Raw genomic sequence first — 14,528 nt, 5'->3', positions numbered from 1 at the left:
TTAAGGGCGCGTATTACAGCTCGCACAGCCCTCCGGCTCTAAAGCTACTTTCATCTCTTGTAATGACAAATATTAAACCCCGGAGACTTTAATAGATTCTTTTAATAATAGAAAACATCGCATTCATATTGTTTGTTTGATATAAATCATCAGATAGACTACATTCTTAATTTTTTTTTCATTTATTCAATAGGTCAGCCAACAGATATATATATATATAATTCAGGGGGATGATTTGTTAGTATTATACATATTCTCTATTTCTGTAATATAGTGTGTAAAATTATTCCTTTTGATTCGAAACTATGAAAGTAATATATTAAAAAAAACAATAATTATATGTAAATCTATACATATTACAAAACGAAGACTCCATCGCGTCTGTCTACGATTGACAGCGAGATTTCAAGTAAAGTTTGGGTGTAGGTAGGTTTTGTATAAATTGATTAAAATTAATTGAAATACCTGTGCGAAGCCGGGCTGGTCGCTTGTTAACTGGTATAATAAAATTACTTACATATAATATTTCGAATACTCGTGCTAGTTTTGCATAAAAGGTAACTTCACTTTCAAAATTACATCGCAATATAGAGTTGAGATTAACTATCCACCCATTTGCCAAGCGAAGCAATTTGCAAAGTGGTTTCTATGTAAATATCGGCTATGAAAAAGATACATTGTACCCAATTGTAGTTGACAAATTCATTTCACACAATTTACATTTATATTTATTTTTTAGTACGATATAATTATGAGGTTAATTTTATTTATTATATAATAAATATGCCTTCTAAGGCAAACTAAACTATTAACTACTTATTAACTATATATAATATTTAAACTTTACTAACACATTATATAAAATAAGTTAAACTATGAGATAGATTGTTAATTTTCAAATTTATCAATACATTTATTAATATTAGTCATATTAAGGATACATTTAATCTACGAAATTAGAAAGAGACTTTCTCTACGCAAGACAAACAATTTAAGTTTTACTTAATATATTATAATAATATGGAACAATACCAGTTACAAATTGATTGTACTTTTTTTACTGCAAGTATCTGAAAAAAAGTATAATAATATATTATTTTTATATAACATTAAACAAGCCCATAAAGCCTCAGATGTCAACAAGATTAGAATACTGGCCTAGACATTGCTTGGTATGTCCGTCTTATTTCTTTTTATTTAGTAATTATGAGTGCTTTATTTAACATTTATTTGACTCTTCTCGACTGATCTGCGGTTAGAAAGTTATGGGATATCATTAAAAATGTGTACTCAACGATGACTATTCAAATTGGATATCTATTTTTTTTTTAATAATTTAATAAGTTTTGTTGTGCAGTCCTACCAAATAGTTCTGAGGTTGGTTATGTATTTATTTAAATGAGCTTAAATATTGGGAAAAAAATCCTGTGTAGTATATTTGCACTTTGTAAGTAATTTCGCTTACGTATGAATACTCGTATGTAACAGTTAACGTCCGTCGTGTGTGTGAATGGCGAGATATGGTTTCTGAAAAGAGATCTTAGTCCCACTTGTTTGCACTTTTCCTTCATTCACTACAGATAGCATACAGATAGTGTCGTCTGGCCCCGAGATTAAATTGCACTCTGTGTTTTAAGACACGTTAATGAGGTATTTACTCGATATTATAGTTGAAATTCGACGATAACTAATCTAAATTATAAGTTTGAAGATTATCTTATATATATTATCTTTCTGTATATGTACTATAAAATTGCTTCACGTATATAGATTTAATAATTACGTATAATTTTGAATATATTTCAGATTTCAACATTTTATTTTAGTTCTTGATGAAAGTGCTTTTGTTTTATAAGTATTCTACCCTATTTTCTATTAGGATTATATATAACTAGTACATTATTTTATACTCAGTTCTTTTGTATCACTTGCGTAAAATACGAGTAGCTACCTTTACTGTTCTGAAAAATACATATTATGAAATTGTAAATGTAAATTGATGTAATCAACAAATGTTCATTGACAGTAACTATTATTACTACTAATTAAAACAACTTTCCGATTTGTAGAAAGCAAAAAAAAATTATAATTGTTATTTTTATTAATTAATGATATGTATATATACACATAAAATAAAGGTAAACTAACGTAGATATATATGGCGAATCTAGTGACATAATCGGCTAATCAACCGTGGGTTGTGCAAAAATTTATTATAAACAATGGAAATATAAAAAATATTTAACATTATACAAATATATACAATACTAATGATATATATAAAATTGTTATAATATACCATACATGTACAAAAATACACCATGTAACAATATTTTAGTATAGTTAGTATTTTATTACAGTAACAATTATAGTGGTTTATTATTATTATTTATAATAAATTTTATTTTAATATTCTAATAAATTAAATTATTTATATTAGGTGTAAATTATAAATAAATTAATACCTAATATTTTAACTAAAACGACAAGACTAAACAGATTGAAACTAAAGTATTAAACTAAAGTAAGAAATTAAATATAAAAGACCATTTACTTCATCTGATACGTAATACTGTAGTAATATTGTTATCTGTGGTGCAGTTACTCCGATATGAATAAAAAAATTCAATAAAAGAATCACAAAACATTAAAAGAAAGATGTAATAAAAAATAATATTTGCAACAAGTCAAATATATTTCATATTCGAGTAAATTGTTTCTATAATTCAGAGTAAACCCGTCAAAGGTTGCTTTTATATTTCGATTCAATTTTTAAAAGCAAGGAACGAATCATCTAATTAGACATTATGTCTGTTACATTTCTGAAAATCCTTTGTATTGCAGAATTTTATGCGTTCTTTGTTCCGCCAGCTTTTTTAAAAGTGCTCCGTGCTAGAGAACTTTGGAACGTAGAGCGTTTAGTATAAGACTCATTTCGTTGATGGGACAATTGTAAATATTGAGTCGGTGACAATCGACGGACAGCGTAGTGAGAAGACCGTTAGCTAACGAGCCCCCGCCTCCTCATTTTCATTTTATCGCCACACCGCCCCTCAGCTACTACTCACAGTTTTTCAGGTCTTTCTTTTGGAAGGCCATTGCTGTGATTCTCATTTTAATATATTATTAAAGTTTTATTTATGATTAACTTCACAATATCTATACAACAACACACAAACAGGACTTTGCTTCAATTACAAAAAATGTATAGTAGTTATAAGGGTCGACCGTCTGCCGACTGTCTTCTGTGAAGTAATACAAGTATATTGTAGTATTTCGAGTGCTAGGCTAAGTCATCGAATATACTTTTTGATATAAATAAAACAACGGCAATAACAGTAGTGGCACAGTTCTCCGAAATGCCTAAAAACACATAATCCTAGTTGTCTTCATCCTCTGAGGAAGGATGTAAATGCCTCCATACTTCTTACTCAGAGGCAATTGAATATACCCACATTTTTTTAATAATCTCTAAAATTAAAAATGTAATGGGTTTTTTTTTGTTTCATTCACACAGAAAGTTTCATTTAATACAATTTTCACGTTCTCATAGTTACGCCTAGTCGAATATACGGGCACTAGTTTTTCAAAACGTAGAGACTCTACTTAAGAAATTGGGACAAACGATTGAGGAAAAAATAATGGGAATTGTAAAACGCTGACTGTGGTCTGCGAACGTGAGGAGGGCCTAATCAGGACCCGTATTTACTTAGTTCGAAACTGACGCAAGGAAATTGTTACTGTGCCATTGAAATTGTTACAAACTAAGCACATTCAATGTAATAGTAGCAGCAATTTAAACAAAATAATACACATAAACAAAGCTGCTCATATTAATGTTATAATACCTTCCAGACTTCAGAAATAACTATAGATGTTGTAATGAATGACATGTCTTGTCCGCCTTTCATTGTGTATTTTGGAATCCAACGGGACCAGCCCACTACCGTCTCTTGCTTTATTTTGATTTGTTATCGATGTTTCTATTTTCACAAAAATAGTCAAAAATATAATTATTGGTATATATTACATTCTCACTGATAACGTTTAAGTCGAGTAGTACACAACTTAGCCTAATCATTTTTTTGGAAAAACATAGAAAATACCCAAACTGATACAAATAAACATACTCACGAATACAAATGTTTAGAGCTCGCAAAGAACCCACGACCATCAGAATGAAAGCGTTTGCCTGTATGGTATGTATATTTTATAGGAGTAAAATAACAGAGTATGGAGGAGTGACATTTTATTCACTTACTTTATTCATTCACTTCATTCCTACGGAATGGCATTATATGAAGGTACTATGGAGGTATCACATGATAAGGTTTCGTATCGATCTTCACGTATGTGATTGTTCTTTTTTGCCTATTTTTTGTGGCAATTTGGCAAAAAAGCATACTGCGCATCTGTTGGTAAATAGTTACCGTAGCCTATGAACGCCTGAAATACCAGGAGTGTCACGTGCGCGTTGCTGACCCCTAAGAAACCTTAATATACCCTTCTTGCAAAAACCCTATGCTGTAGTCTCTCGAGAAAACCTCGCCCGGTAGTTCATTCCACAATTTAAGTGTTGGCCATTTCAGTTGTATAAAACACAAACTAAAACAACTTCTATGACTAATTCCTTTATTTTACGAATTCAAACAACATTGTTGAACTGTAGTGCAATGACAGTGTAGGTGGTGAAGAATCCAATACAGGATACCAATAGTGTCATGTCTATAGATACGGAGCCAAATGAACTCATAGCAATCGGCCGAGTAGCAATCAACCGTGATAGACCCCGCGTCACTTTGTACTCCAACATACAGGTTGATGATGTATCTAAAATAGTATCAATTTTAAGAATATATAATTATAATGAATAAAAATGTGAATAACAATTGAAGTGAACAGTTTGTTTGAGTTTACCAAACACAATTGTGTTTGGTAAACACTTGATACCAAAACAAAAATAATAACATAAATAAATGTACTAGTTGAGTTTGTTGCCAGTTTTTCTCGTCTTATTTTAATCTTTCTATCATGGCCGATCCAAATATTATGAATCAATATATAACTATATAAAAAGAAAGTTGTATTACACTTTAATAATAGTAACTAAAAACTATAATCTAAACAAGGATATATTGAATAAGGACCTCTTAAAATACATTTATGCGTAAACAACAAATAAATGTAAAATTTTACGAGATTTCTATAACAATCTCTAAACGTATTTCTTTAATTTTTAATAATAATGAATGTTTATCCGTGATGCTGTTAATGTATATAGGCAACGTTTATTACTTACTATCAGTTGGTGAAATTGTGTTTCATTCATAAGAAAAAATTAAAACTCACTCCCAAGTGATTTTAAGTGAAGGCGACAAAGTTTTCTCCTTAATTGTATCGCGTTGTTCTGAATTTGTTGTGCTGCATGCGACAATATATATAATAGTAGACTGACCGCGAATAGCACCATGATGTATACATATATCTGATTGGGTGTCATTCCACGACCCTAATGAATGCAAAAATATAAAAAAGAGCCATCATACAAAGTTGGTTAGTGAGTTGACAGAACAAACGCCTAAACAGATCTTTTTTTAAGCTTAATTGAAACCAACTGTGTTTCAATTTGTGGATACAGTAATGTATGTAACAATATTAAAGTTAATCATAGGTTTCATCTAATTGACATTTAGTAAGTTACATTAGCTTACGCAAAAATAAAAGTAGATTATGAACTGAAACTAAAAAAACAATTATGGAACTGAATGAATAAGAACTTCACAAATGATTGACTAAATCCATGCTAATGCATCAAAATCGGTCCATCTATTAACAGGTATGAATATATATAATATTTAACCTGCAGTAAAATCACTTAATAAATAAAATATACTTAAAATTATAATTATAAGACAGATAGTCAGAGATGTTTTTATAAAGATAATCATTAGTAAGTGACTTTGTATGCAACTCGTAGTATTTTTTCTTGTTAACTGTTGCAATATACATAGATATATCTATTGTAAATTATGATGTACTTGATTGCTATAAAACAACTTACTTTGAAGTTTAGTGCGGTCATAGTATAGAGAATGGTTATATAATGTGACAATGACATTCCAATTATTATAGTTAGCTGAAAAATATATTAAATTGTATTAAAGAAGCATATCAATTTTATTATAAATTGCACATATGGTAATATTGCTAATATGGAGTTGGCGATATTTTGGATTTATTTTTATCGAATTTTTGAGGTGCGTTAGTTACATTCACGCTAGATGCAATGTCTATATTTATTAAAAATATTTATTAACATCGTAACCGTAAACAAATATTGTTTATGCACTCATAACTTTGTCAGTTCTAGCCTTGAATAATGTAATGTACCTTTTGATCTTGAATTGGTGCAGTGAAAACGGGGTTTTTATTCCTTATAACAAAATTAGCTCTTTTTATTTATAGTATATTAAGGATATATTCGGATATAGTCTTACTTACTTGTACTCCAAATATTGCGTTAGTCAAATCAGAACATTCTTTAATGCGCACATAAGCCGTAAACCATTCATACGTATTTAAGCGCCCAATTACATCGAAATCAGGTATAGCTGGCATCGATATATCTTTTTCAATTGAACGTGTTATTGTATCTAGTTGACTAGCATAAATATTTAATATACACGCAAGATTCAAAATTTCTGTTGTATACCGAAGATCAGCAATCATTGTATTCGTATGATATATATAACTCATATACAATGGTACGCCACGTACATCAAACTCATTACACATACAAATACGGACGAAATTGATCACTCTCCCCGTACAAAATATGGTTACTGTAATTGTTAACCATAACCGATTGTTATCAATATTCTTGCGATATATATTATCAGCTCTGAAGTATTCACAACTATTTCGCAATTTCAAATATAATTCTTTATATTTGTCCTTATTATAAAATGACACAGTAATAAGTACATACGCAGATATGTTGGTCACAGTGAAACATATATTTTCAGTCATAGGTTGTAATTTGTAGCATATGTCGAAGTAAACAACTACAAGCCCGGTAATAATAGTTAATTCAATAACTATCCTCGTCGCTGTTAAAATTCGAGTAAAGCTATCGAAGAAAAGAAAATTTCTGTAGATGCAAAAAAGATTTTCTACCCATGTAACTATCTTTATAATACAAATTTTATGCAGCATTTTTATGCCCATGTTACTTAGACTCTCAACTTAAAGTAAAAGTTACGTTCTATTAGAAACACCTTCAGTAAATATTAACGCCCTTGTCATAAATTAGTGCGCTCACAATATTATTAATGCGTCCCAAAGCACTTAAAAAATATTAGTAACATTTTTGTCAACGCTTTCCAAATTAATATAGGGTTCTGTACACATTTACATATTTAAAAATTTGTTTAATATATTTTTAATTATTAATTAATATTTATTTTTGATGAATATTCACGGATAAATAAATAAGCTTTCATGGGACCACAGTGTTAGAGTTCTGTAAAACTTATACTGTCAAGATAGTTTAGATAAATTATTATTATTGAAAATATATTTATATGTATCAAATATTTTCAAATCCATTGGAATTAATTATTAATTAGCCTTTATTATAAAAAGTAATGTAAAATTATTACTAAACTATACAATATAATCATATGTATAATATAATATCACGGCTACGGTGATCTAGAGCTTTAGCTTCTTCCGATGATCGCGAGTTCAATTCCTCGCACTATACAAATATTTCTATTCGTGCCTATGATGGTTACTATTGGTCTGGTTATTTCCTATGTATATCAAGTAAGCATTTATAAAAATACGTATTCAAGTATTTCTATTAGTCGTTTAGTACCCATAATATAAACCAGCAGAGCTTAAAACTAGATTGCCCTGTGTAAATTCTCCAGGCTCATTCTTACTAATGTTTTATAAAAACTTCATATCTAAATTGATTATGCATTAAAAGTTTCATAAACTGACAAATGTACAAAAATATGCTACACATGACTGAAGGTATATTACAACAACTGTATATTTAGTATTTCGTGTATACAATAACTGAACATTTCCTTTATGTAAACATATAAAAAATAAACTAAATAACATTATTGAACTGCAAAGCAATAACAGTATACGAGGTGATGAAGCCGATACATGTCGGTACTAAGGTCATGTCCACACTGATAAAGCCAAACACGCGAATGGATATCGGCCGGGTAACGAGTTGTCGAAAAAAATTCCTTGACGCTTTGTACTCCTTCCGGTCTGAAAAATATGTATTGGAAATCATAAAATGATGCCGTTGCGTTATACGTACCTTATATTATACGTAAATTGGGTATGATACATTTAAATAATGTACCATACCGAATTAACAAAATTATATAAAAATAGTCTGCATATAATAAAGCTATTTAAAGAAAGTTTGACTAAATACGATGGATATCGCGTATTTTGTACAGAATTTTTGTATACAAAGTAGAACCTATTCTACTTTGTAGTCAAATCGTTCATAATAAAATAATAACATAAAATTATATAACGAGTTACTGTATAAGTAATACTCGTATTTGGCTACATTAAAAAAGTTTTGTTAGATACAATTAAAAAAATAAAATATTTATTTATATTTTATATCAGTGACAATAATGTATTAACTTACTAATGATTGATTGGATAGTATATCTGCATAACCGTCGTTTCATATGGTCTATATTATTCTGAACATCCTGTGCTGATTTCGACAATGTAAAAATTTGGCACATCAAAATCATAACCGTTATAATGTAATTATAATACTCAATTGGTTTTATTTTGTAATCCTAAAAACAAAATTAGATATGTACTAAATACAGGCACTCTAAAGTAGATGAAATCAATTAAAAACCTCACCTGCTTCTGTCTTGTGGCGATAATTGAATAGAATGTTGTTATATAACGCAACTCGGATGACACAAGCATAATAGTTGTCTGTAAACGAAAATTAAATTAAAATTTAAGAAAAGATCTTGTACTTTTCTTTACTCATAAGTGTTAATATTGCCTATATTAAATTTAAAAGATTATTTTAATACTCAGGTTGTCATACTCAGTGACAATACTTAAAGAATGGGTATACGAGTGGTACCTACAGACTGTTTTTTCCCATACTCAATCTAAAGAGTCCTTGACTTTGTTAGGTTTTCAATTAAATCAATTAAGAAACTTACCAGTAGTCCATAAATTGAATTTGAAATATTAAAACTTTCAATAATATACTTATATGTACTAGACCAAATATCTACGTTTTCACTATTGTCTCGTGATGCAGCGCAGGAGCACGATGTTACAATACTTGCGTTATTTTTTTTGTCTATAGCTCGCGTAATACATTGGATTTGTTCAGCGATGACAAACAACACACAGGAATATGAGCAATATTCGATAGTAGACCGGAGATCGCTTAAAAGCAACATCAACTGATTCAAAGTATTGAGATATATAGACATGCCAGATATCCTAAATACTGGTTGTATAAAGTTCCAACAAAAAGCGACAATTCTTGACAAGCAACAAATACAAATTAGTACGTTTATTTTCATTCGTTTCCTTTCAATATTATGAATGTACAAGTTATCAGGAACAAAGTACTGTGTGGTGTATTTTACATTAGAAAGTAAAAGTATAAATTGTTCACTGCGATGCCACGAAAATAGAATTGTTATACTGGAAACGACGAAGTTCAGAACACGATAGAGGATTTGAGATAACGTTTGTGTTTTATAATATCCATTCATATAATTAATAAAGTTTCCAATAATTACTGTCAGCTCTAAAAATAGACGTATCAAGATAAATGATTTTGAGCATTTAGAAAAGGCATCGTAATTTCTATATATGGATAGCATATTTTCAATTTTAATCACAAATTTTAATATCTGCTTTAACATTTTCTCGTTTCCTTTTCTTTTACCTGTTTGCTTAACGACAAGGGAACTGATGTTATTAACCATTGAAGTACTTAATAACTGAAAATGTCGGAATTAATGATAAATTATTATGAAATAGGTTACTGGTAATAATAGGTACTATTGTTAACGTTTTTAAATTAATGTGCCTACTTAAATGGCTACTAATGTATTGGACGGAAATTTTTTCCTGTTGTTACTTAAGTACATCATTTTTTAAATATTATGTGTGCGTGGGCTTAAAGATTTTCACTAACTTAGATACAGACGTTTGATCAATATAGTATATTTACTTTTTGATCTATGCTTAAACATATACATATATTAAACGTGTAATCGTGTCAACTTTTTGTGTAATTTAATATATTATTTTTTTATACATCAACCATCAAAATACTCCCAACTTATATAGGTATGATTATATCAGTAATAAATCAACCAATTACATGTGCTTAATTTATTTATTCATAGTTAATAATCACTGCCATTACTAAAACATCTTTTATTCGATACAAACTTATTGGGCCACTATGATGATTTTACTTAAGTACTTTACGAAAAATACAGTATCATATTATATCTCAATATCATTAAAGGATTAAACAATATTATTAAATTGAAGAGCGATGATGGTATACGATGTGACGAAGGCAGTGTAAATAGGTAGCAGTGTCATATCCACAGTAATGGCGCCGTAAACTTTAACGCGAATACATTTTATATTCACTTCCCTCAATAGATCACGCATAGTTTTACAATCGTTCTTATCTGGAATTATAAAACTTATTAGTAGTATCATTCTCCTCATCATCTCTATATTTACTAATAGACCCTTATCAAATAGGATTACTTACTTATCAGTAAATAAATAATTTCTCTTAAGAATAATGTCTTCTTAATTTTTTTGTATAAACGACAATATTTTACTATTTAATTTATTCATTTATGGAATAAAAGCCTCATTTTTGTTATACAGAGTATATGCTATTGACTTCATTTTAGCCCTAAGTTTATAATAACAGTAGGTACATTCTTGTGCTCAATATTATAATGAACACCAACATAAGAAAAAATATCAATCTTACCGTTTATTGAAAATAATACCATTTTGGATAACCTGCGTTTCAAATAATCTTTATTATTATGCATTTTTTGTGCTGCTTTAGATATTATATACAACATGACCATCATTTCTATTATACTAATATAATACATGTAGGACTGTTTCATCTTCAATTCATGTTTCTATAATTAAAATGAAATAGATTACTCGGTTAGATGACGATTGGATACGAATGTCAGTAGTTACAATAGAAGCAGTGATTCGTAAAAAACTTCTAACCTCTAAATTTACAACAATCGATCCATATAGAACTGTAGCGTTATGCGATGCGGCTGTCATCAGCATAATGGTCAACTGAAAGATGAACTAATGCAGTTAAGTTTCTATATAAATATATAAATTAAATGAGGAAAATAACTTAAATCAGATGATCAGACTTAGATGCGCATACATAAATACATATTCCACATGTGAAATATGTGAATTAGTAAATAATGGTGTAGAATGTAATATATTAAATGACCTCTAGGTCAAATATGGAAGTCAGTACGTACACGTCGCCAAATTAATTGAAAACGGAAGTAAGTATTTTTGGATTATATATGATTTTTGGAATTTATAAGATATATTTAGACTATAATAGTAATTTACTAAACTCATCTCATCATCACCAATCAATAAACTCACTTGAATACTGAAAATAGAATTTGCTAAATAGCAACTTTTTGCAATGTGTACATAGGCTGTAAACCATGCAGTAATTTCGGACTTATTTTCTGCGATAATTTTATTTACCTATCAAAGGTTTCTGCTACAGTGACTGTCGTTACTCTCTTATTTTCTATAGCACGTATGATGCACTGTAGCTGTTCAGCTAATACATCAAAAATATATGAAAATGCAATAAATTCTATTGCATATCTAATATCACAAACCGTTAGAACAATTTGCAAATAGTATGTCATAAAAGTAGTCATACCAAAAATATCAAAAGTACCAGTAACCCGGAAATATATTACTTTAAGTAATTTTATAATACACAATAAGTAGATAATGAGAAGCATTCTGTTTCGTTTCTTTCTTATACGTTTAATGTATATATTATTAAACGAATAAAAATAACAGTTGTTTAAATTTAAAACTAAATTACTAAATTTATCACTATATAGTAATGAAAATAAAATAAATATTAGAGAGTTTGCATGAGATAAGATAAAGTAAATGTTATTATATATCGTCTCGTACTTATAATAATGTATGTATACAATACAATTAGTTAATATACATGAAATATCAAATACCACACGAATTAACACAAAAACTTTCATTAATTTACTGTATTCATTATAATTTCTGTATATACAGACAAAGTTTTCCATTTGTATTATGCACTTTAGTATATTAATCATTTTTCACTAATTATAATATTATCTTTTTATTCCGTCATTATGTACATTGATCATGTGCTCTTTACTATAAATTGAAGAACGATATCATACCTGTACTGTTATTATTAATTTTGTCTTAATTCGTTACTTTACAAAACAATTTAATACCTTTAATGGGTATGAGACAAGGTACCGTTAAGTTAATGAAATATTTTGTAATATCTAATAACTTATTACTACCAGTATTATTTGAATAATAATTGTTACGATATAATAATGTAATTGAATGAAAAAGAGATTGGTGTGATAGGAAAAAGTCCCGTAGTAATCAGGCCGTACTAGATGTGGTTGTGTGATTAATATTTTTGTAGTTGCTGTTCTTATACACATTGCAATTACTAACATCTATATAGTTACAATTATTGTTTTTAATCGAATGGTTAAGTTTGGATATTGTTGTAAGTTATTATCATAGAAGGTCATTATGAAAAAAAAATCTTATAATAACTATAAAGTCTTTTTATTTAACGTCTACATAACATTATTAAATTGCAAAAAAATAACAGTATACGATACAAAGAATCCTACAATATTTGGCAGTAGAGTCATATCTACCGCAAAATTTAGGCCACAGGGCTTAGTACAAATTAATACAGATTTATTGTTAAAGAAACGTGACAGATTCTTAATCCTTTTGCGATTGTTTTCACCTGGAAATAATTCATATATTATATAATTATTACTGAAGTAACATAACAAAAATCTATAACACAATCGAATCAAGCCATATGTTTTTTTCGTAGTAAGTAATAGATAGTTCTTAAATATTGGAAGTATAGACAATATGAATAGTGGCAATACCACTTACTGTACATTGAAGTTATTGCCAGTTTGCAAATCATTCTTTTTACATATTCCTTATTATTTTGGACATCTTGTGCTGCTCTTGACATTGTATATAGTAAAAACATTTGTTCCATGAAGAATAAATAACTTATGTAGGACTGTTTTATCTTTGGTCCTTGAATCTAATTCAATGGAATTAATATTAATCAATAATGTCATAATTATTAGTGACAGAGAGTCTCATCATCTGTCTCTAATAATTATTTTATATCATATTCCTGTCATTTAGCTTGCCTTATAGGCTATATTTCATTTGAAGGGTACGATATAGCAGTGAAATTTCAGAGTATGACCTATGACTTAAGTCATTACAAATGGCAACGCTTAAGAGATACCACAATGGTCACATGACCACGCATGTTCTTGTTGTTGTTATTTCTAGCTAAAGGTTACCACAATACGTTAGGTTGTCAGCTCTATACCATTTAAATAACGGTATTGTTCGTTAAAATCTATTTAGTCTAATCTAATTACACATTATTTTCATAAGAAATTGATATGAAATACATTAATTACTTTCGCAAAAATTTTCAAATGTATAATACTCTTAATACCATCTTTCTTTATGTAATATACCTAGGGTGGATAAAAAGATATCATTACTTTGTACCTGTATAATTAAAAAAATGGTTCTTGTTTCATTTCCACAATATAAAGGTCGTAGAATTGTAGTGAAACCACAGATAATGAATTGGTTTCCTGTCATCGGATATTTGTTATACTGTTTTCTATGATTCTTATTATTTTAGTAGAACATGTAAATATTCTACTGCAAATGAATACGATGATAAAATATACTCTCTTGATATCATCAGTATGTATTTTTAAGAAATATTATTAATTTTATCTGTTTTGTAGTGTAGATAGACCAACAGACATATATAAATTTAATAACTGTACATCTTTTTGTTTTCAAGGCTAAACGCCTCAACGGATCTTAATTAAATTTGATATGAATATATTAAGTATTACAATGAAGTATTTAACCTCCTTTTTATCTCTAAAAGGAATTTGGAAAATGTAAAATAAGGGATGACAGATAATGTGGACTAAGTCGGGGATAATAGGTAGTACGACAATATTTACCTGTATTTTGTTAATATTACAGTTAACTAATTATATCAAAATATAAATTAGTCCAGACCTGTAAATTCAGCACAACCATTCCATAGAGATTTGTAATATAGTGTGAAACCA

The 14,528-nt window shown here is 28.7% G+C and overlaps 1 protein-coding gene and 1 pseudogene across 1 annotated transcript; both read right to left on the bottom strand.

Moving 5' to 3' along the window:
* Positions 1-8,122: 8,122 nt before the first annotated feature.
* On the bottom strand, positions 8,123-13,378 carry LOC131841086 (uncharacterized). Its single transcript, XM_059189324.1, has 5 exons — positions 13,337-13,378; positions 12,195-12,281; positions 8,920-8,997; positions 8,690-8,825; positions 8,123-8,292 (listed from the first exon to the last, which is right to left on the bottom strand). The coding sequence occupies exons 1-5, from the start codon at positions 13,376-13,378 to the stop codon at positions 8,123-8,125; spliced, it is 513 nt and encodes a 170-aa protein (XP_059045307.1).
* On the bottom strand, positions 10,573-12,101 carry LOC131841165 (uncharacterized; annotated as a pseudogene).
* Positions 13,379-14,528: the final 1,150 nt, after the last annotated feature.

This window comes from Achroia grisella, unplaced genomic scaffold (genome assembly GCF_030625045.1).
Source record: "Achroia grisella isolate CSIRO2021 unplaced genomic scaffold, CSIRO_AGI_Agris_v1 utg1573, whole genome shotgun sequence".
Lineage (NCBI taxonomy): Eukaryota > Metazoa > Arthropoda > Insecta > Lepidoptera > Pyralidae > Achroia > Achroia grisella.
The sequence above is the reverse complement of the archived record's forward strand: the minus strand, read 5'-3'. Positions and strand labels throughout refer to the sequence as shown.